At 36.8% G+C, this 26,818-nt stretch overlaps 1 protein-coding gene and 1 pseudogene across 3 annotated transcripts; both read left to right on the forward strand.

Annotated features, from left to right (window-relative positions):
• The first annotated feature begins 624 nt into the window (after window positions 1–624).
• LOC149208436 (receptor kinase-like protein Xa21) lies at window positions 625–8,298 on the forward strand. Of its 3 annotated transcripts, XM_089396048.1 has the most exons (5): window positions 625–1,331; window positions 4,633–4,709; window positions 6,387–6,499; window positions 6,769–7,291; window positions 7,588–8,298. In XM_089396048.1, exons 1-3 carry the CDS (start codon window positions 788–790, stop codon window positions 6,441–6,443), a joined length of 678 nt encoding a protein of 225 aa, XP_089252174.1. In that variant the 5' UTR covers window positions 625–787; the 3' UTR covers window positions 6,444–6,499; window positions 6,769–7,291; window positions 7,588–8,298. The 3 variants fall into 3 exon arrangements, with proteins under 3 accessions (XP_089252174.1, XP_089252175.1, XP_089252173.1); XM_089396047.1 differs by lacking the exons at window positions 625–1,331; window positions 6,387–6,499; window positions 6,769–7,291; window positions 7,588–8,298 and adding exons at window positions 1,358–3,647; window positions 3,793–4,254 and having other exon boundaries at window positions 4,633–5,118; XM_089396049.1 differs by lacking the exons at window positions 6,387–6,499; window positions 6,769–7,291; window positions 7,588–8,298 and having other exon boundaries at window positions 627–1,331; window positions 4,633–5,202.
• Window positions 6,762–7,169, forward strand: LOC149208437 (heat shock cognate 70 kDa protein pseudogene; annotated as a pseudogene).
• Window positions 8,299–26,818: the final 18,520 nt, after the last annotated feature.

A 26,818-nucleotide genomic window follows, 5' to 3' on the forward strand; every position in this document is an offset into this window, starting at 1 on the left:
TTTCATATTTTAATATTAAATATTGAAATGCTAAAAAAAAATTACTATTATTTTTATTTCTATAATTTTTTTAGTTCACATAGTCCTGTTAGATATGATTTTATAAAATCCTACTGATATTTAATCACAATAAACAAAGTGAAAATGATATTTGGAAAACCCACTAATTTTCGCAATCATCATGCCCTCGTCTTCAATTAATCCAATCCATCCATGCTCACCCTCATCCTACCGTTACGTCTTTCCCATCTTCACTTTCTCCGGGCGGACTCGCAGCTTCACCACAACGACAAGTTAAGGGATTAATGAATCCACGTAAAAATAAAATAATTAATATGAAAATTATGATGCTGGGCTAATCTATTTAAGGCAAACTAATTTTTTAATAAATTTGAGTTGCACAAGTAAATTAATTTATTTAAAATAACAATTGTGCGTTAAGTAATTGACTCCAAGTAAAACAGGTATTGAATTCGTATATTCCAAAAGTAAATTATTAATTTAAATGGAAAATGGGTTTCGTAGGGATCCATTCCAGATAATGTGCACTTCAAAATGAGTGACTTTTCACGAGTCTCGAAAGGACGGCTAAGGGATTAATCAATCCACGTGTCTACGCCACTTCCTATCTTCACTCCATCCACACCTCTCACGACCATTTCCTGTCCACTGAAATTCTGTGTCTCTCCTGAAGCCCTTAAGGGACCTCCCCTTGCCCTTTATAAATACTCACTCGTTGCCACAATCCCCATACCCACTGCAACGGAAGCCCTTCATTTCCATCGCCATGCCGTCTCCCTTTTTCGCTTTGCCTGCGCTCTTTCTCCTCTTCCTTTTCCCTTTCTCCTCTGCGCATTCATTTCATTTTCATGATGATGCACAGTCCCTGTTAGCATTTAAGAAGCTCATTACTAGCGATCCCAATAATTCCTTGGCCAATTGGAGCCCCACAGTCCCCCTTTGCAACTGGACTGCTATTACTTGCGGCGGCCGTCATCCAGACAGAGTTGTGGCCATCGATCTCGATGGCATGGATCTACGCGGCACCATCTCCCCTTCGCTTGGCAATTTGTCGTTCCTACGCTCACTCAATCTTTCGCAAAATAGGCTCCACGGTCATATCCCACCCCAATTGGGACGCCTCTTTCGTTTGAGGTGGCTCTGGCTTTACAGCAATCAATTGGAAGGAAATATACCACATCAACTCAGCAGCTGCAGAAATTTGGTTTCGCTGGCGCTCTCTTACAACAATCTGAGCGGAAATATCCCCGGGGAGTTGTCTTCCCTCTCACATTTGCAAGAGCTTTACTTGGGAGTAAACGACCTCACAGGTACCCTTCCCTCTTCCTTAGGAAACCTTTCGGGGTTGATTATTTTAGATATTTCTGAAAACACTCTGGTTGGTCTTATTCCACAAGAACTGGGCCTTCTCACCCATCTGCAAATTCTTTACCTTTTTACAAATGAATTGTCTGGCAGCATTCCCCCTTCATTGTCCAATATCTCCACTTTGAATGAGTTGGACATTTCCAACAACCACCTCACTGGCAGCATTCCACAAGAACTGGGCCTTCTCACCCATCTGCAAATTCTTTACCTTTTTGAAAATGAATTGTCTGGCAGCATTCCCCCTTCATTGTCCAATATCTCCACTTTGACTGACTTGGCAATTCTCCTAAACAAATTTACAGGGCACATTCCATTAGAATTAGGTGCCAAACTCAAGAATTTGAATGTGCTCTCTTTATGGGGAAATCAACTTAGTGGGAACATACCAAATACCATTGGGAATTGTTCCAAACTTAAAAATCTTAATCTACACTACAATAAGTTGAGTGGGACTGTTCCAATAGAGTTGGGTAAACTATCTCTCATTGAAAAATTAGACTTGCATCATAATGAGCTTGATAGTGGTAGCACCACAACCATGACTTCTCTTGTATCTCTTACCAATTGTTCTCACCTACAAAAATTGCACTTGAGTGACAATAAACTAAGTGGTGTATTGCCTGTTGCCATAGGGAGACTTCCCATCAATTTGTCTTACTTTTCATTAGCAAACAACAAAATATAAGGAAACATTCCTCCACATATTGGCAATCTTAGTAGCCTAATCTTTCTAAATTTAAGTGGAAACTTTTTAAATGGTACCATTCCACCATTTGGAAACCTTACAAAATTAGAAAGATTGGACTTAGGAAACAATGAATTAGAAGGTAACATCTCCAATCAATTTGAACAATTACAAGGACTTGGTCTCTTGGACATTAGTAGAAACAAACTCACTGGAAAGATTCCCAATTCCCTTCCACCGTCTAAACAACTAAGAAGACTCTTACTTCATGACAACAAGTTATCAGGGAGTATACCTGCCATCTTAGGAAACTATATAAATTTGGAATTGCTTGCCCTGTCTCACAATATGCTCACTGGAAGCATTCCACGAGAAATTGCTAAACTTTCTAATCTACAATTCTATTTGAACTTGTCATGGAATTCATTAGATGGCTCGTTGCCCATGGAGATTAGTAAAATTGCAATGGCTCAAGCTATAGACATTTCCTCCAATCACTTGAGTGGGCTCATTCCACCTACACTTGGAAGTTGCAGTGAACTACAAACATTGGATTTATCTAGAAATGCCTTCCAAGGCTCTATTCCAGATTCACTTGGAACTTTGCTAAGTCTTGTGAACCTAGATCTCTCTTCCAACTCCTTATCAGGTCCAATACCAGTGACTCTCCAAAAATTGAATATGCTTCAGTGTTTGAATTTGTCTTTCAACAATCTCAGAGGAGAAATCTCGAAAGCGGGAGTTTTTGCAAATCAAACAGTTAGCATGTCCTTCATTGGGAATCCAGGCCTTTGTGGACCAAAAGTATTCATGTTACCTACATGTCCAACATCAAGAAGTCATTTTGTAGTTGTGAAGAAAATACTATTTCTAATGAGTGGAGCTATTGTTTTTATCCTATCTTGTTTACTTTTGGGGTTCCTTTGGAGACGGAATATACATGTGCAAAATTTTGATTCCTCAGAATCCATTTTTCAAAAGTTAGAGCACGAAAGGATCTCATTTCAAGAGCTTCACATAGCAACCAATGGATTCACCAGCAGCAACTTGTTGGGATCAAGTAGTTTTGGATCAGTTTATAAAGGAATTTTGAATGATGGCACAATTGTTGCTGTGAAAGTTTTCCAATTGCAAAGTGACCAGGGTGAGAAGAGTTTCAAAGCAGAGTGTAATGTCTTGCAAAAGATTCGACATCGAAATTTGGTGAGAATCATAACCTCCTGCTCCAACCTCCATTTCAAAGGTTTAGTGTTCAAATTTATGTCTAACGGAAGCCTAGAGAAGCATTTGTATCATGACAGAGACGACAACAATGATGAGGATGTGTGGGGCCTGGGATTGAAAACACTACTAAACATTGCCATTGATGTGGCCCATGCCATGGAATATCTACATCATTATTCTCACGTGCAAATAGTGCATTGTGATATAAAACCTAGCAATGTGTTGTTGGATGAAGACATGATAGGCCATGTGACAGATTTTGGTCTTGCAAGATTGATTGGTGCAGACTTTGGTGATTCACTTACTTCAACACTTACTTTGAAAGGGTCTATGGGTTACATTGCTCCAGGTATGGATTTTTTTAAAATTAGTTTTAATTGTCATTTTTCATCAACAATTTTGTATACACTAGTGAGATAAATATTGTCATTTTTCATCAACAATTTTGTATACACTAGTGAGATAAATATTTATTGAGGTTTCCTTTAATGCAGAGTATGGATTGGGTGAGAGAGTTTCTACCAAAGGAGATGTTTACAGCTATGGCATTATGTTATTGGAAATGCTTACCAGAAAACGACCAACCAACAACATGTTTATTGGAGACCTAAACATGCACAAGTGGGTGAGCCTAGCATTTCCAAACAAAGTTAAGGAGGTGATTGACAACAATCTGTTTAGTGCACAGGATGGAGCTGGATTTGAAGAAAATAATATACACAATTGTCTACTTTCTTTGCTACGAGTTGGTTTACTTTGTTCAAAAGATTTACCTGATGAACGGCCAACTATGAGAGATGTGGTAATAGTGTTGGAAAATCTCAAAGAAGATTTGGTGGCAAAAACAATTGCTATAAGAAGAAGTATATCCAATTTACTTGGCCATACAAATGCACCAAATATAAATTCCATAACATCAAATGACCAAAATTCTTCTACATTCTAGTGTGAAAATTGTAAGTACAAAATATTTCAATCTTATCATTATTCTTTCAATCTCATATTTATTTTTTATTTTAAAAATTTCAAACAAATTTATGTTACCATGTATTATCTATTTATGATTACCCTGAATATGAAATTTAGATGCTTTTTCAACAGTTGATTAAACAGACTGTAAATTTACATTTGGTTAAATTTATTCTCCTTTCATGGTATTTATAAATTAAACTAGCTTCACAGAAATGGAAAAGAAATTAATTGCATTCTGTTAGTTTACAGTGGGAAGTGGGAAGATTTATATCATGAAGTTGCTACTTATTATACAATTTTTTTGACCTCTTAAGATTAAGTATATTCCCAGTATGTACTAATCAATTTTCGATACTCTACAGATTTTTGCAGGTTTAAAAATGGAGCTTTAATCCCAAGACAGTCCCAGGAGCTTCGAACAATTAGTCTTTTCTCACAGGCATGTTAAAAGTTCTTATTGTTTCAAAATTTGAAGTCACCATGAATGTCAAATTTGGGGTTCTTCAATGGACGTTTTTTCATTGCTCTCTGAAATGGAAAAGACGTACTCTTTCATCGATCATGATCGGTGACTTCTATATATTGAGCTGCTACTTCCATCGTGGCAGACGTACTCTTCCAGGATTGATTTTTTCCCTAATAATTATGCACACTCTTTCATCGATTATGTACTCTTTCAGCTCTTCTCAATGGACGTTTTTCAATGCTCTGAAATGGAAAGTTGTGGGTTCATCATCTAAAGATGAGCTCCCAATAATGTAGAGGAGGCTCTGCTTTGGGTACAGGAAAACTATGTAATGACATTTTGTTTTACGTTCTGAATGGGTACCTCTCAATTCCAAATTTAATTATTTGAGAGGTTTTTTTATAAAATATTAAATGCTATGTTTTTTATTATTTGATTAATATAATTCATTGGTTGATTCTAACAATCCTATAGCTGGAATTCTTGGAATTAATGACATTGGTTGATTATGGAATTCCTCACATTTCAGAAATAGCCTTTATAATATTTGGTTATTCTGAAAAATTAGATCTTTGGAATAATGGATATTTTATTTATTAATTTTAATTAATATAGGGTGGGTTTTTTTTCATATTTTGTATAATAATGAATATTTTTTAAATATGAAGTATAATTTGAGTGGACTTATTTATTAAAAAAAATTCATTTTCTGGTAAGATATAGATTTGAATTTGAAATGGTAGAATATATACTTATTGGTAATATAAATAATGAAATTGTTATGTAGAAGTAATTTTTTGTTTACAAACAAGAGGGCCTCATACAATAACTTGATGTTTGGCTATACTAAATATCAAAATTAGATTATTGTTATTATTATTATTATTTTAAACCATTGTGAATGGGTAACTTGTTGGAGTAATTTGGGCTATAAACCACAATGAAATTAATTTAAATATATTTTTTTCAAAACTTTTAAAACAAACTAAGTTTATTTTGTAATGATTTTATAGAGAAAATGAAATACAATATCAAAGACATGCAATGCTTCATATGTTTTTAAGGTTATACCATTATTTAAATGCAATTTATGTGAGGAAAGTGTGGAAGAAGGGGGCCTCATGAAGATGCCATTACTCCTATATAATGTTGGAATTGTGTCAAGCAAAAGTCTAGCAATAAATATTTAAGGAATGAAAAACACAAGGAAGAAAGATAATGCTTTTCACCACATAGTCTCATACATAATATTTACGCCTTAAGGCGTTCCCCTCTGAAACCAACTCTCCTCTGAGGTTACGTGTCCATTTGTAAGCGCTTGATTTAATGGTTAGACGATTAAAATTGTTTTAGCCGTCGCATTGATTCCACCGAAACGTTATCAACTGCTTCCTTTACTCGCCTGCTTCGTTATAAATTCTAACTTTACTCGCCTGCCATTCCATATTAATTCCTTTGTAAAATCCATTGATGAAACCTGTTGCATGCAGGCATTGAAACGAAAGTGGAATTGGGTTCGGATTGATTCCACCGAAACGTTATCAACTGCTTCCTTTACTCGCCTGCTTCGTTATAAATTCTAACTTTACTCGCCTGCCATTCCATATTAATTCCTTTGTAAAATCCATTGATGAAACCTGTTGCATGCAGGCATTGAAACGAAAGTGGAATTGGGTGGGGAAAACTAGCTGCCATAGCAAATCTTGAGATCACTGCTTTGGGATTTCGACTTCTTCGGCTACATCTGTACAAAGTAACTCCAGGTATGTTTATATTTAAAGCCATTTTGTTAAATACTAAAACATCATTGAGTATTGAACAAGAGATAAGATAAGAAAGGCTTCCCATCCCCTTCATACCTACCCTTAATTCCCCTTTCATTCTCGAATATGAACCAGGATGGGCATAATTCAGCTTATAGTTTTTTGAAGGTGATTGATATGAAGGCTTGAATTTGCATCTGTAAGATTCTTCTGTTTATGTAGAATTTGCATTTGTGTTCAATCTAAATCAGTTCTCTATGTTATGGCAGATGCAAAGCGGTTGGTTGGTAGGAGGTTCTCTGATCCCTCCGTTGTGAGCGATGCGAAATTATGGCCTTTCAAGGTCATTTCAGGGGATGGCGATAAGCCCAGCATCGTTGTAACATACAAAGGGGAGGAGAAGCATTTTGCAGCCGAAGAGATCTCTTCCATGGTTTTAACTAAGATGAAGGAGATTGCAGAAGCTTACCTCGGGACCACTGTTAAGAATGCTGTGGTCACTGTTCCTGCACACTTCAATGATTCTCAAAGGCAGGCAACCAATGACACAGGGGCAATCTCCGATTTGAATGTTATGAGAATCATCAATGAGCCCACTGCTGCTGCTATTGCCTCAATGTCAATTCATCAAGAGAGTTGGACTCATTTGTTACATGGAAAACTTCCCTGAATGGGACTGTGCGTAAACCAGGGTTTGGCTCACATTTGAGATCCGTTGGGAACCTCAAGAACTCTAGGCTAACGGCCGCCCAAATCAACACATATGCTTTGATCTCTGCAGCTGCAGAGAAGGTAAAGAAACTTTAATCTGAGCAGAATTCATGTTTTCAATCTGTACTTTAATTTGAGCATAATTCATGTTGTCAATCTGTTTTTTCTTTTGGCGAAATTGTGTATCCTGATTGAAACTACAAATCAAGAAGACGTCGAATCAAGAAGATTTAAATTGAGTATTTGTTAACAAGAAACTAATTAAATAATCACCTAAATTGGGGAAAACTGATTTAGCTAACCCTTCACTTCTTTTCAGAAGTTTTTTTTCGTTTTTTCAAATCTGATTTAGGTTCTGATATATTATTTTTTCCTAGGCTTGGCGGAAAGCTTTGAGAGGGGCTACGAAATGCTTGATGGGGAAGCACGTAGTGCAACCAGCTCGCCTGCGCAAGGAGCTTCTGTGAAGAGAAGAGAGGATCTTTATTTTTCATAGCTCAATAAGGGGTTTTGTTTGAAAAGCTTTGAGAGGGGCTACGAAATGCTTGATGGGGAAGCACGTAGTGCAACCAGCTCGCCTGCGCAAGGAGCTTCTGTGAGGAGAAGAGAGGATCTTTATTTTTCATAGCTCAATAAGGGGTTTTGTTTGAAAAGCTTTGAGAGGGGCTACGAAATGCTTGATGGGGAAGCACGTAGTGCAACCAGCTCGCCTGCGCAAGGAGCTTCTGTGAGGAGAAGAGAGGATCTTTATTTTTCATAGCTCAATAAGGGGTTTTGTTTGAATGTGTTCGGTTTGGCTGACTCTGCTACCGACCCCAAGCAACACACAAAGCCTGCATTGCCTTTTAGTTAGCGTTTCTGGTTCTCTCCTCTGTATATATAAATATACTTTCTTCACAGGAGTTCAGAGTTCGAATCCAATAAGGCTCTGCAAGGAAAGCCGCTTTCCATGTTTTGCTATGAAACTTTTTTTGTAAGGTTTTATAACGTTCATGGTTTTGTTGCTCCTTCATTATGGTGATACTTTGTAACTTGCCAAGTGAAACGTGTCAATGAAGAGATCTAACACTCATTATGTCAAGAATGCATATTTATTTCCTGGGCATACTCTTCTGACTGCTCACTGCCAAGTTTCTTTATCTATTTTTTAAAACATTTTCAGTGGCAAACTAATATGGAAATAATGTGCTTATATTGAAGTTTACTGGTTAGACAGGGCATAGCTAAGATAATGACTTGATGTTTTGTTTGAGACAGGGCATAGTTAATGCAATGACTTAACTTCAAACTTGAATATTGCTGCAATGTCAACAAACCATAAACGTTTTACCACTGTTAATCATTGTCAGTGTCAATTATACTGGGTTTAGATTTCTAAATCTAGAAATTGAATGTGTTCAATTTCTTAATAAAACCTTTAATGATTTCCTAATGTCAATATAAATTAATAGATCTGTTGTGATTAAAATACTTTCCAATCTCAATATTGGTTGATAAATCTATACCAAGTTTTGGTAAACCCTCAAAAGTGGTCTTCAATTGATTTTTTTAAAATTTCCTTCACCTCTGGCTCTTATATTAAGAATACAGATTCCTCCTCCTTTAATTTATGGCAGTTTTAGTCACTTTTTAAAAAGCAAACCCTTTTCGAAGAAAGAGGTTATTAGTAAAAGATTTCACTCAAGCATAAATATATATTGATATTGTTATTTTTTGTTTGGCACATCTTATGTATTAATAGATCTCTCCACAATTTTAGCATACTGTATTTTGAACTTTATCAATTTTACATCGTTTACTTTCCAAAATGTATCAAATACTTATTTTTATCAGGTTGTTCCATATGGTTGATTGGTTTGTAATTTTGTTTATTTATTTGAAAAATATTCCTGTTTTATATAATTAATATATTTTATTTAATTTATCTAAAATATTATAAAAATTAAATTTTCATATTATTATTATTTGAATTTGTATGATGAATTTTAGATTAAGATGTTTGGTGTTGGTTAAATAATTTAATTGTATATTTTGAGAGTAAAAAAGTTGAAGCTAAAAGAAGTTAAAGGCCAATTTTTTTTATGTATGTAATAATTCCGAATTAGTGAGATATTTTCATTTGTCTCATGGTTTTCTTATCATTACGCCGTAAGGCGTTCCCTCTGAGAAAGACATCCCTAAAATGTGACGTGTGCAATCCTGAGCCATTGATTTTGTGTGTTAGATGATTGGAGTGTTTTCTGTCGTTCGTTTAATATGTTTTTTCATAGATAAATAATTTTTTTCCCATGGTAATGGGCCATGAAAGGCCAGGCCTGCCGTGCTGGTGATGAGACTCTTCTACTGGCCATGAAACTCATCGCAGAGACTGCCTGCTGGCGATGAGACTCTTCGGCTAGCGATGAGACTCTTCGCAGAGACTCTTCATGTCTTTCTTCCCTGCATGCATAGCCTTGTGCAGATAATGATAAGGTGTATGTACTCTGTTTTTATGACATTTTCGATAGCTCCCGGCCCAATTTCGTAAGTTAACTCCCTCTCTGCGTTCTGTGTGTGAGAGTGTCAATATGGGCGAGGGAGCAGCGATTGGAATCGATCTGGGGACGACGTACTCGTGTGTGGGAGTGTGGCAGCACGTCAGGGTGGAAATCATCACCAATGATCAGTGGAATCGAACCACTCCCTCCTATGTCGCTTTTACTGAGCATCTCATCGGAGATGCTGCGAAGAACCAAGTCGCCATGAACCCTATCAACACTGTTTTCGGTTTGTAATCTCTGTCACTCTTTTGAGGGAGTTTATTCCACTGCTTATTTCTGTATATGTGATTCAGTTGTTGTATATTAATTCCCCTTTCATTCTCGAATATGAAGCAGGATGGACATAATTCAGCTTATAGTTTTTTGAAGGTGATTGATATGAAGGCTTGAATTTGCATCTGTAAGATTCTTCTGTTTATGTAGAATTTGCATTTGTGTTCAATCTAAATCAGTTCTCTATGTTATGGCAGATGCAAAGCGGTTGGTTGGTAGGAGGTTCTCTGATCTCTCCATTGTGAGCGACGCGAAATTATGGCCTGTCAAGGTCATTTCAGGGGATGGCGATAAGCCCAGCATCGTTGTAACATACAAAGGGGAGGAGAAGCATTTTGCAGCCGAAGAGATCTCTTCCATGGTTTTAACTAAGATGAAGGAGATTGCAGAAGCTTACCTCGGGACCACTGTTAAGAATGTTGTGGTCACTGTTCCTGCACACTTCAATGATTCTCAAAGGCAGGCAACCAATGACGCAGCGGCAATCTCCGATTTGAATGTTATGAGAATCATCAATGAGCCCACTGCTGCTGCTGCTATTGCCTATGAGACATGATCGCAAGGTTGAACTCGATGATCATGACGAGGTGGAGGAGACCTGCTAATACTTCGTCCCCATATAGGTTTGAAACATCAACGTCTTAGACAACGACGACCATAACTTGAACTACACCTGTATCGAGGACTGAGACCCCGATGGCGACCACTTCCTAACCCTCCATTCTCGTACAAAATGACCAGGCTCACCATATTCATAAATTTTCAAATCATTATCTATTCTTTCCCTATCAGCATGGTAAGAACTTGAGCTTACACTGGCTTTGATTTATTTGTGATGATAGCAAATGATAAGAAGGATTGTGTATGTATTAGAACAGAGCGATTATCATTAATTACTGCATTATTATGCTTTAAAGGTTCAAGATTACTTTGATTAGTTATGTGATTTTCCTTCTTTTGGGGTTGATGCTCAATTGAGCATATATCTGATGCTCTCTGTTACTAATTCAGCCTGTCCTTGACTGGTATTTGTAGGTTTGATAAATGGGTGTTTAATGCAGGGTTGTAGGATTTTCTAGGATTCTAGCTGTCGTATTTTAAGGGTTTTGTTTTTGCAGTGCTAATTTCTTAAGGTTTTTTTAGAGACCTACTTTCTTAATACGATACAGTTTGGATCCCCCGCAAAGTTAAGAGGGATGGCTAATGTGAACTTTTATCAATCAGCAGTATCAATGATTAATAGTGAGGGTGGGTAGTTATTCTTCTTGAAATCAGTATCAATGATTAATAGTGAGGGTGGTAGTTATTCTTCTTGAAATCAATATAGTTTCATCTTGTGAATATTAAATAAACTAGTAATTTCCCCCAAAAACTGCAAAGAGATTAATAATGAGGGTAATAGTTATTTTTCTTGAAATCAGTATAGTTTCATCTTGTGAATATTAAATAAATTAGTAATTTCCCCCAAAAAAATGCAAAGAGACTCCGATATAATTGTTAAATTGTGGTAATTTCAATCACACATGTACATTTGATCCAACAGTTTTAAATTTCAAACATCCTAATATTATCAAACATCCTAATATTATCATCCTTTGAAGTGGAGAATACAACACCAATAAATTTTAATTTTAATAGAATAGTTTTTATACAGGAAAAAAAAAACAAGATCATATGGAATAGGTGTGTTGGTCTCCAAAACAACATTATCTATTATATTTGAATTTAAGTCAGACCACATATGGCATCATCTTGCACGCCATTGCTGTGAATTATTTCCCATTCTCTCCAGTTCTCAATTCAAATTGAAGTTTAAATGTGTTGTTCACGCAATTTGTTTTGAAGTTTAGGCTCCAATTTCAAACAAATGTTAAACAATTATGCCTTTTACTCAACATGGGTTATATTAGTTGCAATCTCATGGATAGAGAAATATTCAACGTTGGTCTGATAAAAAGAGAAATCCATAAAGTCCTTGGATACGATGGTATAATCCAGAAAATGTATTGGATATTTGTAACTCTGCCAGCCATGGATTAAATCTGTTCGTCCAATTGCCAAGCTTGCTGCTGAGTTATCAGTGATTGATGCTAAATTTCCTACCTTATGTCTAAATGCAGGAAGAGGGAATCCGACATGGCTAGTGGGAAGCTTCAAGATTTGTAATCGTAGGACAAGTTTGAGAAACATACCGTTACCCCTCCTGAACTTGATTAACAATTCAGGAGGGAGACTAGATTTGGGCCTTGGCGATAATCTTGTATTGAAGTATTATACAAAGAGATTGGTCTAAAATAGTCCAGTTTAAAGCTCCCTCATTATTTGCGATGGGCATTCAGGAAGGTAGAAATTCCATTATTCTGCCAGAGTTCGTAGATTCTTCTTTTGCTCCAAGAAGATTAACATTATTTAAAAGCCACATATTATGAGGAAGATAGAGTTGGGAACCCATTCAGTCCCAGGAGGCTTATTCTTTTCTTGGGGAAACAACATCCTGTATTTCTTCTTCAGTAACCGGCATCGTCAGTAGAGGTTGAAGTAGATTTCCTTGCAGATTTGAGTTACTACTGTGTTGTCTGGTATTCTATTACAGAAATTTTATTATAAACCCTTCTATTCTGAGTGGTTTTAAGGAAACGGGCACAGCTTCTTCCACCATCTTTAAGCCATTGAATTATTGACTTCTGTCTACAGAATACCTCCTTTTTCTTATCTTTTTGAATTTGAACCCTATCAAACTCATGAACTTTTTAATAACGCAAGGCTTTATACCTTCCAGTATTTGAACGAGGGTGATTAATGTGGTTAAGCACTGTATCAACCACTAAGTCAGGCATGTCTAACTTCTTCTTTTCTTTTATAGATTCTCATGAGTCTCATTCAAGGTTTTTGATAATATGCCCTCATTTAAAAGTTCATGACTCGGTAATCTTTCCTCTATTCATTTGAAGACTAGCCATGAGAGACAAGATGGGTAGGTGAAAGTGGCTTGCTGCTACAGTTTCCACCAAGTTTTAATTTTCTTACATAGTGGTTTGCCCAAAGGTGGGCTGGTGATGCTGTCATGGCTGTTAAGTTGGGCTGGTGTGGCCCCGCAAGGGGCCACTGATCTGCTGATGCTGTCATGGCTGTTAAGTTGGGTTGGTTGGTCACATGATCAGATAGAGTCTATGGAAGCACCTACCTTATGAATGTTGGTTAATGCTTGACAATTGAAGTATAAAGGAAGCATTTGTCGTTTTCAAGCCACAATATCAATTCCTTTTCTTTTACAACACTAACCATCTCTATCTCCAGTTCATGTTTCTTTTGAATATGTTTACAAAAACCTAGTTGTTCCGCTTTTTTCTTTACATTTTGAAGCTTCTTAGAAAGGATTCACATTTTTGTTCATGTAATGTGAGTGTCTTCATTTCACTAATACTGGATTTTATTTTCTATGTCTGGGTTGCCAAACTGCAGCTGTTCAAATGAAAATGGTATGTTTTTAGGCCTCTTCGTTTGAGAGGTCTAGATTCCAGATAGATAGGCAAGTGATCTGAAAGAATTACTTTGAAACTTCACATTTTTGTTCATGTAATGTGAGTGTCTTCATTTCACTAATATTGGATTTTATTTTCTATGTCTAGGTTTCCAAACTGCAGCTGTTCAAATGAAAATGGTATGTTTTTAGGCCTCTTCGTTTGAGAGGTCTAGACTCGAGATAGATAGGCAAGTGATCTGAAAGAATTACTTTGAAACTAAAGGATTCACAAGGCTTTTCTAATCTTACAGAAAATGGTCCGTCCATATTAAGCCATAAGGATGAAAACCAAGTGAGATAATAATCAGCTGATGCAAGTGGCTATTGTTGAAAAATATTTCTAACTCTCGTTTTACTTTGACATTATTTTATAATCAAGAAAATGTGGGAAAGAAGGCTATATTACAAGCCCATTAGATGAAGTTGGGGTAGATTTTATGGTTTGAAACTAACTCAACTGAAATTTTCTACATTGTTTTTATCAATATGAAAGCCTGAGAAGATAGGTGCAGGTGAAGCAATGGAGTTTTGAAATCGGTAGATTTTATAGTCTAACACTAACAACCAAAATTTTCTACATTGCTTTTATCAATATGAGATTCTAAGAAGATAGGTGCAGGTGAAGCAATGGAGTTTTGAAATGGGTAGATTTTATAATCTAAAACTAACTCAAGAAAAATTTTGTACATTGTTTTTATGAATATGAGAGCTTGAGACTATAGGTGCAGGTGAAGTAATGGAGTTTTGAAATGGAAATCACAACAATAAAATCCTAAAATGAAACAACAAATGGATTTGGTACAAATTTGTTTTTGCTTGTTCCATTATTGTTGTATCTATGAATGGGTTTTTCTGCTTCTTGGCTTCGATCATGACCATTTGGGGTGGCCTTCTGCACTGATTTCCATCTGCTTTCATCATCATGAGCTAGATAGTCTATGATGTGTTTTGTCTTATAAGTCAGTTCTATACAATGTTCATATTTCAAAAGATTTCATTCATGGCATTTCTTCTCCTGTAATTTCAATCAGGGTGGTCTCTGAATATTGCGTTTCCTTGTGCAGTAAATTCACTCTACATCATGGGGGAAGCTTACACACAGCTGGAGCTTAACATCATCTCAGCTCAAGATCTGAAGGAGATGCATCTTGTTGGCATGATGTAGACCTACTGTGTTGTATGGATCAATTTCGAGAAAAAACTGACGACGCAATTGACAGAACAGGGGGCACAAACCCTACTTGGAACGACAAGGCCATATTCAGAGTGGAAGAGAGTTTGCTCCGCTGTGAAACCTCTGCTGTGATGATGGAGATATACTGCATGGGTTGCCTCATGGATACCCTGCTAGGCACTGTGAGGGTCTTGCTTTCCACTCTCCTCAAGGGCTATGGGAGCACAGATTTCAGTGGGATGAGTTTCTTGGCACTGCAGGTCCGTCGTCCTTCTGGTCACCCACAGGGCATTCTCAACCTTGGCACCATGATTCTTGATGGAGTAGATCTTCACAGAATGAACAGATTCATCCCTGCAACTGGGGGGCTGTGGGTTTCAGAGATTTGATGGGGAATCCTGTCAAACCCAGGCCTTCATTTGTGAGAAAATTACTGTCCATTAAACCTAATAATGTTGTTGATGCCCAAGAACAGCAATCCCGGTGTCAAGACTTCAACAGTAGTGCATGCAAGGAACAGGGCAAAGATCAAGAAAAGCAGAAAGATGGTGGTGAGATGGTTGAGAAGGAGAAGAAGAAACTTGTTGGCTGCTATCAGATTCTCATGGCCCCAAAATTGAAAAGGAATAAAGTTGGATTGAAGAATGGGGCTGCAAAAATTCATCTCAGTCCATCTGACAGTAACATCTGTGCCAAGGAAGATCAAGATCCTGCTGTGGCTTACAACAAAGCAGTAGTAATTTATGCATAGTGTTATCATCAATAATATTATTGTGCAAGAATACGTTGGTTTTATGTTATCATATTCTTTGTGCAAGTGCCTTCAATTCCTAGTTGATTCGTGAAGTGCTTATTATGGCATACATAAAAATTTTGAAATTCACGAGCCACTATGGATGAAAGATTGGTTTATGTAAAAGTTTGAATAGATATATGAATCTGAAAAGGGCAAGTTCAGTGCCTTCAATCTGCTACTTCGATATATATTCTTAGCCTATGTGGATGAACATTGGTTTGTGTAAAAGTTTGAATAGATATGAGTCTGAATTTTGCAATGGGCATGTTCAGTGCCTTCAGTCTACTACTTTGATAGATACTCTTAGCCACTGTGGATCACACATTGGTTTGTTTAAAAAATTGAATAGATATATAAGTCTCAAATGGGCAAGTTCAGTGCCTTCAGTCTGCTACTTTGATATATACTCTTAGCCACTGTGAATGAAATATTGGTTTGTGTAGAAATTTGAGTAGATATATGAGTGAATTGGGCAATTTCAGTGCCTTCAGTCTTTTTGATATATACTACTCTTAGCCACTGTGGATGAAATATTGGTTTATGTAAACATTTGAATAGATATATCATATATGAGTCTGAAATGGGCAAATTCAGTGCCTTCAGTCTGCTGCTTTGATATATATAGAGTATATATATATATTTGTTTACAGGATGATCACTGCATTTTTAACTTATGTCCATTAATAAAATCAATCTTTCAAAGACACAGTAGGCTTTCCTAATCTTGCAGAAAATGGTTTGTCCATATTAAGCCATAAGGATGAAAACCAAGCGAGATAATAATCATCTGATGCAAGTGACTATTGTTGAAAAATATTTCTAACTCTCGTTTTACTTTGACATTATTTTATAATCAAGAAAATGCGGGAAAGAAGGCTATATTACAAGCCCATTAGATGAAGTTGGGGTAGATTTTATGGTTTGAAACTAACTCAACCAAAATTTTCTACATTGTTTTTATCAATATGAAAGCCTGAGAAGATAGGTGCAAGTGAAGCAATGGAGTTTTGAAATCAATGAAGGAGATATTGCATTTTCTAGGAAAAATGCCATCATCCACAACCGATTAACCAATTCTTTCTTCCTATGTAGCATCCTTGCTTTGACATAAGTTGGACAGAGATGAGGACTTACACCGACATTCCATATTCAACAACTCTACTTAGACATTGACATAACTCATATAGACATCTCTATGATTGGGACTCAGCAACAGACAAACTCTGCTGTCAAGTCAGCTTCTTATGAAATGGCGAGAGTCTTCTTAAAAATTTCAATATTTCTACAGTTGAGGATTGTAGCAAAGCTCAGGGATCAAACTTAACTCCATGCTTATGAGGCATCCGCGTTCTCACAGTTACTTGCAGCTCATTCTCAGTTTTAATGGGAAGGTGATATATGGTGTATTATTGTTGCAGTGGCAGGGGATGGATTTTAATTGTTGGTTGGACCAAAAGAAATTGATGCAAATCAATATTAACTAGTTATTGATAATTTTGCCCACTGAGTTCCCTCAGGTCGAGTATAATGCTTTCCCTGCTTATCAAAGAATATTGCTTATCAAAGAGTATTGATTCCTTTTCAATAGGAGTAGCATGTGAGTGTTAGTTTTATAAAGAAGATTCTTTTTATTATTAATAAAAATATAGATAGTTAGTTTCATTTTAAAGGGTTATAAATATGAGTTATAAATAGAAGACTTAAAAGGTTGTAAATATTTCAAGGGTTGTAAATATGAGTTATTAATTGTTTTTACTCAAAACATGATAAATAGCAATTTAGCAATTTCTTTTTAGTTGAGTGACTCAAATTCATGTTTCTTTAGGTTGACGGTAAACCCACTAAAGTGGAAAAAATTGTGATTCCAATAATTAGAGGGATTGTCATCATGGGGTGATAAGAAATTTAATATTCCAAGAAGAGGAGGTAGTAGTAGATTCTAAATAAATTAGCAATGCAATAACATAAATGTTTGAAACAAATTTAAAGAGATCCACCTTGTTGAATAATGCACACACTACATGGATAATGGATTTCCGCACTTTATGCCTTGCGGCGTTTTCTTTGCAACATCTGGTGCAAATGCTAGCCTACTTTCATTTGGTGTCTAGTTGCCTTTAGTTCTCCACTTTTCTAATTTGTGTCTACTTGTCCCTCAAATCTGTACATATTTTATTCTCTAACCCATTTCTAAAAGATGTGGAATAAGAATTGATCTTTGGAAGAGTCATCATCAACTTCATTAATTAAAGCATCTGAGCCATCTTGCTCAACATCTTTTCTCGTTATATAACTGGAGTCATTCTGATATGCAATGTGCATGTTTTCACTAATTAGGGTTAGATCTCAAAAAGGTATTGGGTATAATAGTAGAGTTTGGATAACATAATGATGTCTTAATTTACATCCCTTGACCTAATGAGGGGTCAACACTAAAAAAATTGTGCACTATGAATGTTGGTTGATCATGTCATTTGGTATCCAAGTAAAACCCATTTTCCTTTGAAGTTCTACAACACAAACTACCCTAACAAAGTGATGCCTACAACAAGGAAAACACATGTACTTGCTAGATGAAGTACATCTCCACTTGCAAGTAGTAGATATTTTCATCTAGTTAGCATCATTGTTGAAGTTTCATTGACTTATGACTAATGTGCCTCCAAGTACAATGTAAACGTGGAATCATTGTATTGGTGTACAAGGTAGGTTGATCATGTTAGTTTACTTAAAATATAGATCTTAGGGTATTAGGATAGATGTAGCTAAATGTATATCCTTTACATAGATCAACATTGGTTGACATAATGATTGGGCCAACACTTTATGAAATCACATTATGAAGCGCCATCAAATTATCTTGGCAATTAAAGTAACATAGTCAATATATTACTCGCACTCACCCATCCATATGACCCAAGGTTTTTTATTGATCCCAAATAGACTTATATTTGATGCAACTTCAACCTATTTAAGTTCTGATATATATTTAGATCCAAGCTAAGAGGCATTGTAAAAAATATATTGTAGATTAAACTATTGTTAACCACCTTTATGAGGGTCAATAAACATTCATAAGAAGTGACTTGCAACCAACCACTTTCTTAACTATATGCAAGTTTCCAAAAAATGTTTTAGAGGGGTACCCCAAATGGGTTATCAAATGACACCAACTATTAGGGGATACACTCGTGTGGATTAGATATCACTCTATAGCTAGCTATTTTAGGGCATACAATGGTTAGGATTCTAATTAAACATAATTTTGAAATGAATGAAACTCATCTCTAAGAAACCAAACTCTAATACCATGAAAATGAAACAAGGAATGACCTATCTATTGAATACCCTAGGTACCTACCTTAAGTATACAAAAGTTGCATCTAAATATAGTTTCAGTGCAACCATTCATGTAACAGTTGAGTGAGTATAACCTTCATAATAGTGCTTTTCAATATGATGTCATAATTCAACTAGTCCCTTAAAACATGACAATAGCTCATGTGATGATTCTTGGGAAACCACACAAAGTCCAAACTCCTTTCAAATATCAAATTAGTTCATGTGATAGCTATGGAATGTTGATCCATAACTTTTGTCTTATCCACTCATTGGTTCACCCCCTTTACATATTTCTTGACATATAGTTTCTTAAAATCAAACCCATAACAATAAATCCCACCTAATACATTGAGCTCCCTACATAAGATCCAATATATTTGTTCATTTCCTTCATCATCTTCATGTTTTTGCATATTGTGTGAATATTAGAAGAAGAATGTGCTTCTTCCCCATTAAAGATTAAATCCTCACACTCCATGTAGTCTAAGGATGCAATTCCTAATTCTCTCTCAATTTCTTCATTGAGATCTTTTCCTCATCAAATCCATACCAAGAAAACTTCACCATAGGACGAGGTTCATCATGTGGAATTATTTATCATCTTCAAATCTGGAGAAAGGTTTAAGAAATAGTAATCTCATATCATTGCAATAGGAAATGCAATTAATGGGTAAATAATTGTACCCAACAATTACAACCCCTTGCAAAGACAATATGAATAAATGAATTAAATAACTCTCATTAGACATAGTATACACCTAGAGAAATTAACAAGTCGAACATGCTATCTAATTGATTCAAACTCAGTTCTTGTGAACATGGGAAATTGTATCCATGGACTAGAAGGAACATAGCTTCAATTATTTAGGTTTACAAAAGGATCCAAACAAAGTATACAAGCATTTGCACCAAAAGGGTGCAAATACATGCCAATAGAAGTGTAGATGAATGTAGAGTGATGCAAAGGTAGCGTTTTAGGAAACAAGGATGTGAAAAGCATGAGGAATTAGGAGGCTAGGATTGGGGTGGAATGGGAAGGAATTGGTAAGGTAGAGGGTTGCAAGTAGGACATGGGTGGGTTATATAAATCTAGTGAGTTTGTCCCGACAATTAGATGCCTTCATAGAAGCACCGAGGATAAATAGATAACCACAAGCTAAAAGGGAAGACAATGAATCAAGCAAGTAAACACTTAGAAATTAAGTTTGTTGAAACAATGAAACTAAAGCTGAAGAAGATATATATGGAAATGTTGACATGCACCATATTGCATTGGTTTTCTGTAATTATTCTTTGCTCAATCCATGAGCTCATCACTAAGAGGTGTTTTAGGGTTTCTTTTACCATCTAAATATATATACAATAACATTTGAAATATAATGGTTTCTAATGTCTAATTGGAGATCAGGGATTGACCGGTCAAAGGCGTTCACAGGTTGGGTATCTCTTCAAAGTCTAGTGTGCCAAGGGGCCTGGCTATGTGGGATGTCATTTTATAAAAAAAATTCATATATATATATAATTAAAATATTTTAAATTTAATTTTTTAATAATATTGAAAAAATATTTTGTTTTGAAAAATAAACATTATAAATTTCATTGGTCAATGTTAAACTAATAGTGGTCAATGGACAATGTTAAAGAGCCCTTTTATAACCTTAATTTCATATTCTTACGGTTAGTTGGCTTCCATATCATGCTACCATCGGGAATGTCCTCAAACTATCTTGTCACCCTATTTGAAGTAGAACAAATTTAATACTAACACACAAGAGTCTAAATTATTAAAAATTACAAAGATAAATTACAAAATCACCAAATATAAGGAAAAACCATTCTCAAATATAATAGTAATGATTAGAGATTACATTTGAGAATCCTTAACATATAATAATATAAAAATTGTATTTTATTTTTTAATACGCATATACATTTTTCTTTTTATCTTATAAAACAAAATACATCCTTTATTTGTTGCAATACATTTTTTATTTTTAAAAAATATTTTCTCCATACAATACTCTAAATTAGAAATGAGTTAAATTGACATCACAAAATTTTGGAAAAGCTAAATTATATTTTGTTTTGATAGAACAATAAAATTAGCTCAAAAAGTTCAATCTTAACCTAAATACAAAACCAACCAAACAAAAGGATCAGAGACCCACTAAATCCAGCATTAAATGTAAAACCAACTAAACAAGAGGATTAGTGAAGCACTAGCACAATGTGATCAATAATTTTCCTTTAACCCAACAAATGCTCCCTGATTTTCTAAGATGAGTTTTGGGAGAATAGGCTTCAATCTTTGCGCTAAAATTTTGGAGATTATTTTGTATAAGAAGTTGCACAAAGAAATTGGCCAAAATCTAGCAAAAGAGGACAGACTGACCTCCTTGAGCGTTAAGGCTAAGTAGGAGCCATATGCAATTTTTTTGAACACACAATATACTTTCCTTATTAAATTGAACTTGATCACCTCCTAAAACAATGGATAGAAATGAGTTGGGAAATCATCTATGCCAAGTGCTTTGTTCTGACATAGGGAAAACATGTTTTGACTTCCTCTTTTGTTACTTCCTTCTGAAAGTCTGTGCTTTCCTCTGTGGAGTATTTTCCTCTATTATATACGCAACAACAATCGAATTCAGAACCTGTGGGTCATAATAGAGTGTTTTGTAATGGATATCTATGGCATAATTCCCTCTATTATATACACAATGACAATTGCATTCGAAACCTGTGGCTCAAAATAGAGCGTTTTGTAATGGGAGACCACTTCTTTCTTGGTTTTTCCAAATTCATTAACTAGGTGACATCTACCAAAATGGTTTCAATGTTATTATTCCATGGGAAATATTTTACTTGATTATGAAAAATGTGTGTGTTAATATACCAAGCTTGAAGCTAAAGGTTGTAGGATTCAAGATTCTACACCTCTTCCTCTTCTTTAAGGGCTTTATGATATTATTAAAAATCCTTCCATTCTTGGAGAAGAAGTTCTTTACAATGTCTTGCTCTATTCTCTTTTAAGTTCCTTTCAAGGAGGTTTTATGTTGGATAATTTTGGATGCATTATCCTCTTTCCTCTCCTTGACCAATTTCTTGATGGTTGTCTTTAAATATTTAATTTTATACTCCCAAATTGTTATTGGGGACCTATTGTAGCAGCTACAACCACCCTCCAAAATTTTTCCTTAGCTTTGTTTTGGAGCCTCCCTACCAACCATCCTTAGCAGCATGTCTTGCACTACCCAAGTACATATGCTTCCAGTTTAGTTTCTTGGCTTATCAGCTTGTGTTTGCTAACTTTTTGCCTTTCACCCGCAAGCTAACATCCTATGACTTTGTCTTCAACCAGCTCTTGTGCTCACTTAGAGAATTGAGCAGAACTATAGGGAAACCAGGCTTGGTCTCCAGAATTGTGCAAAGCATCAAGACAATCTACTGCTCTCCAGAAATGCACAGAGCAAGCAGACTCCCTTCCCTTTGAAAACTGCGCAGAGCGTCCCATCGTTGGGCTTGCTCTCAAATTTGTACAGTTTTGGCTGGAAGCCTTTGCTTCAGTCTAGAAATTGTGCAAAGCTTGAGGGGAAGCAAGGGCTACTCAACACAGAAACTGTGCAGAAGTCATCCAGAGGCTTGCAGTCTATTGCATGTTCTCCCAAGTTGACCGATTCCCTCCAGAATTGAGAAATCTTGCTTTGCATGCATGGGCAGATTTTTCTAGAAAAAGAAAAAAACATCCCTATATTTTAGGGATCTATTTTTCAGAGTTGGGGGTTACATGCAAAAATCATTTTAGAAACTTCCCACTAAGTGTCACTTTTTCCTAGATTTGTGGCATGTGCATCAGAAGCCTCCTTCTTGTCAAAATTATTTATTCGACGTTTCATATCTCATTCTTAAAATCGATCTTGGAGCTCTGGCATTCCCCATAACATCTAGGAACCTTTGGCACACTCAGCACACCTTTTTCCGAGTAAGTCTGCTTTTCATGTCTTTTGCTGCTTTTCTGTCGCTTTTTGTGTTTGGGTTTGTTTGAATGTTGTTTGCTTGGTTTTATTGAAAGCTTGTTGACGTTTTAATGCATGTTATCTTGTAGAAGCATTGTTTCAAGTTTTTAATTGCATCTCCTTGTTGTTGCATGCATGACATTGTTTATGCACTAACGGTCGTCGTGGTGGTGACTCACTTCACACACTTCATTGTTTTCCCATTTTATTGAATCATGTACTCAATGATTGCATGCATGTTCATTCACTCAAATTTGCACCCAATTTCACACATGCATTCAGTCCTTACTGTTTTCAGTCACGCGTCGGTGGGTCTGAATTGCATTGGCCCAGCTTGCACTACGCATTTATGGGATGGAAGGCCCTACCTTGTTCTCAGAAATTGCATAGATATTTCCTCACAATGGCCTCCTAGAGTGTGCTCTACATAATTCTGAGAGGAAGTGCCTCATTTGGCCCCTAGAATTGCGCAATGAAGTTTTCCCAGGTTGTAGTCATGCTGACTAAAACTATGCATTGCACAGTTTCAGTCCTTAGCAAGCCATGTTGGACTATGCTCTACGTAGCTTTAGTAGTCAATTAGCTCACTGGTAGTCCAAACTATTTTCTGCATAATTTTGGCAGTCAGTCTATGAGCCTCCTAGTGAAAATTGTGCAAATCTTCCAGTCAGTCACCCACGTGTGTTGCATATTAGTCCTCAAGTTTCTTTTGGTTTTCAACTGACATTATGCTTGCCATGAGTTTTTCTCTATCTCCAAGTATCATAGGTGTTCAACAATCTCTCAAAAGTAGAGGTACAATGGCTTCCAAGAGAGCAGGGTCAAAGGATACCATTGAGAGCGCAATTGGAGATATGGTTGAGCAAGTGTCTATGAGCTTGCCCATCTATGAAGATACCATCAAGATCAAATGGCAGGACATCAATGACATATTTTCAGCTACCTTTGAGGAGAATCTGGAGGAATGTAGAGTTTATGTCAACATACACAAGTATGGCTTGTACCAGGTTGCATGTAGGTATCCCGCATTTCCATGCGCGGACATGATCCATTGGATTGTCTTTCATATTGATCTCAAGACAATGGTGTTGAGCAGTGCCAGTGGAATAGAACTTGCTAAGTTCATGGAAAAGGAATTTCAGGTGGTGTATCACTTGCCACAACGGATGATCACAATGGATGCACACTTCACTAGGCCCAGTAATAGTGAAAAATCAAGAGACATCTTCAAGAGGTGGGTGAAAGAGCCTTCTAAGTTCAGGACAACACCCAGCCAAGTTTACAAGACAAGGATACTGCGGAAGGCTTATCATCTCTTGGTCATCTTCGCATGACGCTTATACAACCAAGAGAAAAAAGAGACCTTCTCATAGAGTTGGGTGATTGTGTTGGATCATCTAGCGAACGAAAGAAGACCTTTCAATTGGTCTGACATGTTGGCTCTCCAGCAGAAGGGATAAGTAACAAATGCTCGACATCCCCCCAAAGTTCAACAAGCAAAGCTATTCATGTCCTCTTACATACTTGATGCAATTTGTGCCCGTCAGCAGTTCTCTCACTTGGGTTGGGCATGGATACCTTCAAAAACATATGTGAACACCTATTGCAGGTGGTTCTCCGAATGCAGCTTCCATGTTGTTATAATACAACTATCAAACCACTTCGTCACCCTGGTGTACAGGATGATATTTGAATAAGATCCACCTCGCATGTCACAGGCAGTGATGGAGACATTGGTAAACATAGCAGATTGGTATGCCTCACCACTTGGCACCTTCATCAGGATTTATAGTGTGGAGAAGGCTTTGCATGTTTTACAAAAGTTTTCCATGGATACGTTGGTCATGCAAGAGGTTCCATACCACATCTCGACAGGTTTGTTAGCAAGACTGCACAGGAAGAAGAAAGCACCTTGGCTCGCTCTTCCTTTGCGGATCGGGTTGTATGAGATCCAGAATCTAAAGCAGGATGAGGCTGAGATGGAGGAATTTAAGTGATCCACTTTGACACCAGAAGTTTCAATCCGTATGACATGGATGGCTTAGTGGAAGACCACTGTATAAGAGTGTATCATCCTTGGATCCATGAGTCGTGTCATTGGCCTGAGGAAGACCCTTGGAGATACTACTATAACTTCTCAAGGCTCAATGAACCGGTCAGAATGGTTGTAGAATGATTAGCAACGTAGAAGGCAGTAGCATCCTAGAGAGTAGAAATATCAGTAGTAGGAGAGAGCAACAAACATGTGCTTGAAAAACGCGAGAGGAAGGTTTCCGACATTGCAAAGGCAGATAAAAGCTGCAAGTTCAAAGGAAATCCTCTTGTATTGATAACAACTTTAGAGATTGAAGTGAAGAGGTGACAACATGACAGAAGGATTTTGAAAAGACAAAGGGAGAAGCAAAAGATGGAGGAGACATAAAAGGAATTGAAGCAACAACTAAGGGAAGAACAAGAGTTGCGTAGAAGAGAGAAGGAAGCATAACAGGAACAGGAACAACAAGAGGTGCAGCATGCACACATTGATGAAACTACACCCATACAAGTTATTGATTCATCCGAACAACTGGAAAACAGAAAACAGGGTGAGCAGTCGCAGGAGTAGGACTTTGCTCAAGAGATCGAACATGTGTTGGAATAGATGGACACAGATGTGGTTCAGCCTGAGCTAGCTCAGGACATTGACCTCATGCCTAAGGACCAAGGGTTTACCCCATTAGCTTCATCAGATCCGGGAGTAGAGAAAGTCCCAAGAGATCAAGGAGACACTAAAATCCTTTAGGACAATTCGGAAGGAGATGTGCACAACATATCCTTCGATGAGTCACAACACAGAGTTGTGCAATTACATAGAGTGCCCACTCCGGATTTCCATGTATTTCCTGCATAGTTTTGTTAACGAGTGATCGTGTCTGATGTGCGCAGACATCCAACTGCATTGGCCAATGCTACAAAGGCATATGTCGAAGCCACGAGCTCAAGTGTAATATTCTTGATAGATGAGAACAAGCGCATGGCTAAGGAGCTACAAGCGGCCAAGCAGGGAGAAGAGTAGGATACAACATCCGCTAGGGCAGAGTTGAAGAAAGTGATAATTGATGAAGGGTCATCTCTCAAGACAATCATGTGGAATTTGTACTTCAGGTTCGTCATTGTGCATAAGTTAGTTGTCCATCTTAATGGTTCGCAGCAGTGTTGTTCTAGGAGAGCACACATCTTGTTAGACATACACGCTTTTGTCGATCAAATGAAGATATGGACAATGAGGTACAAGGGAGCCCCGTTGCACTTGCCAAAGGTGATGAAGCCAAAGGTAGTGGAGTTGAAGGCACACATCCGAAGTCAAATCCAGAATTATGAGGAACTCTGACAACTCATCACCATCCTACAGGCTTCACATGCACAAGTGTTCAAAAACATGGATGTCATTGTGCACACGCATGAAATCCCATCCATTGGCACACTTGCTGAGATGAAAGTAAAGAACAAGTCTTCAAGTTTCGACATGTACTTCGATTAGTTGATGTGCATAGCCACCAGCGTAGTTTGTGCAGATGAGCAATACATTATGCACCAATATGTCATTGGTATAGTTGTACTCAAGACCATGATGCGCATGTTATCTAACGAGTTGGAAGAGGTGCAAATCAATGTACCCAGGTGCAATGAGGCAAGACTTCACTTTTAGAAGGATGTTATCACAGAGTACGCGGACACCATAACAAACTACCAAGCTTGGAATCAGTTCACACCATCGATCATCAAGAGGATGTCGATGAGTTGGCCTTCCCACAGTTGTTGAGTCTTGAGATGTCTTGTGTGGCTTACTCAAGCTTATTCTTGACATGGGTACATGTGCAGATTGTATTGTAAACATGTTGCAAATTGAAAGACACCAAGTGTCAATAGTAGAATGTAAACAGTCATGTGTAAGTTGAAGAGTC

The sequence above is a fragment of the Pinus tabuliformis genome, chromosome 1_2 (genome assembly GCF_031772625.1).
Source record: "Pinus tabuliformis cultivar Carrire ecotype Pingquan chromosome 1_2, CPIR1, whole genome shotgun sequence".
NCBI classification, from domain to species: Eukaryota; Viridiplantae; Streptophyta; class Pinopsida; order Pinales; family Pinaceae; genus Pinus; species Pinus tabuliformis.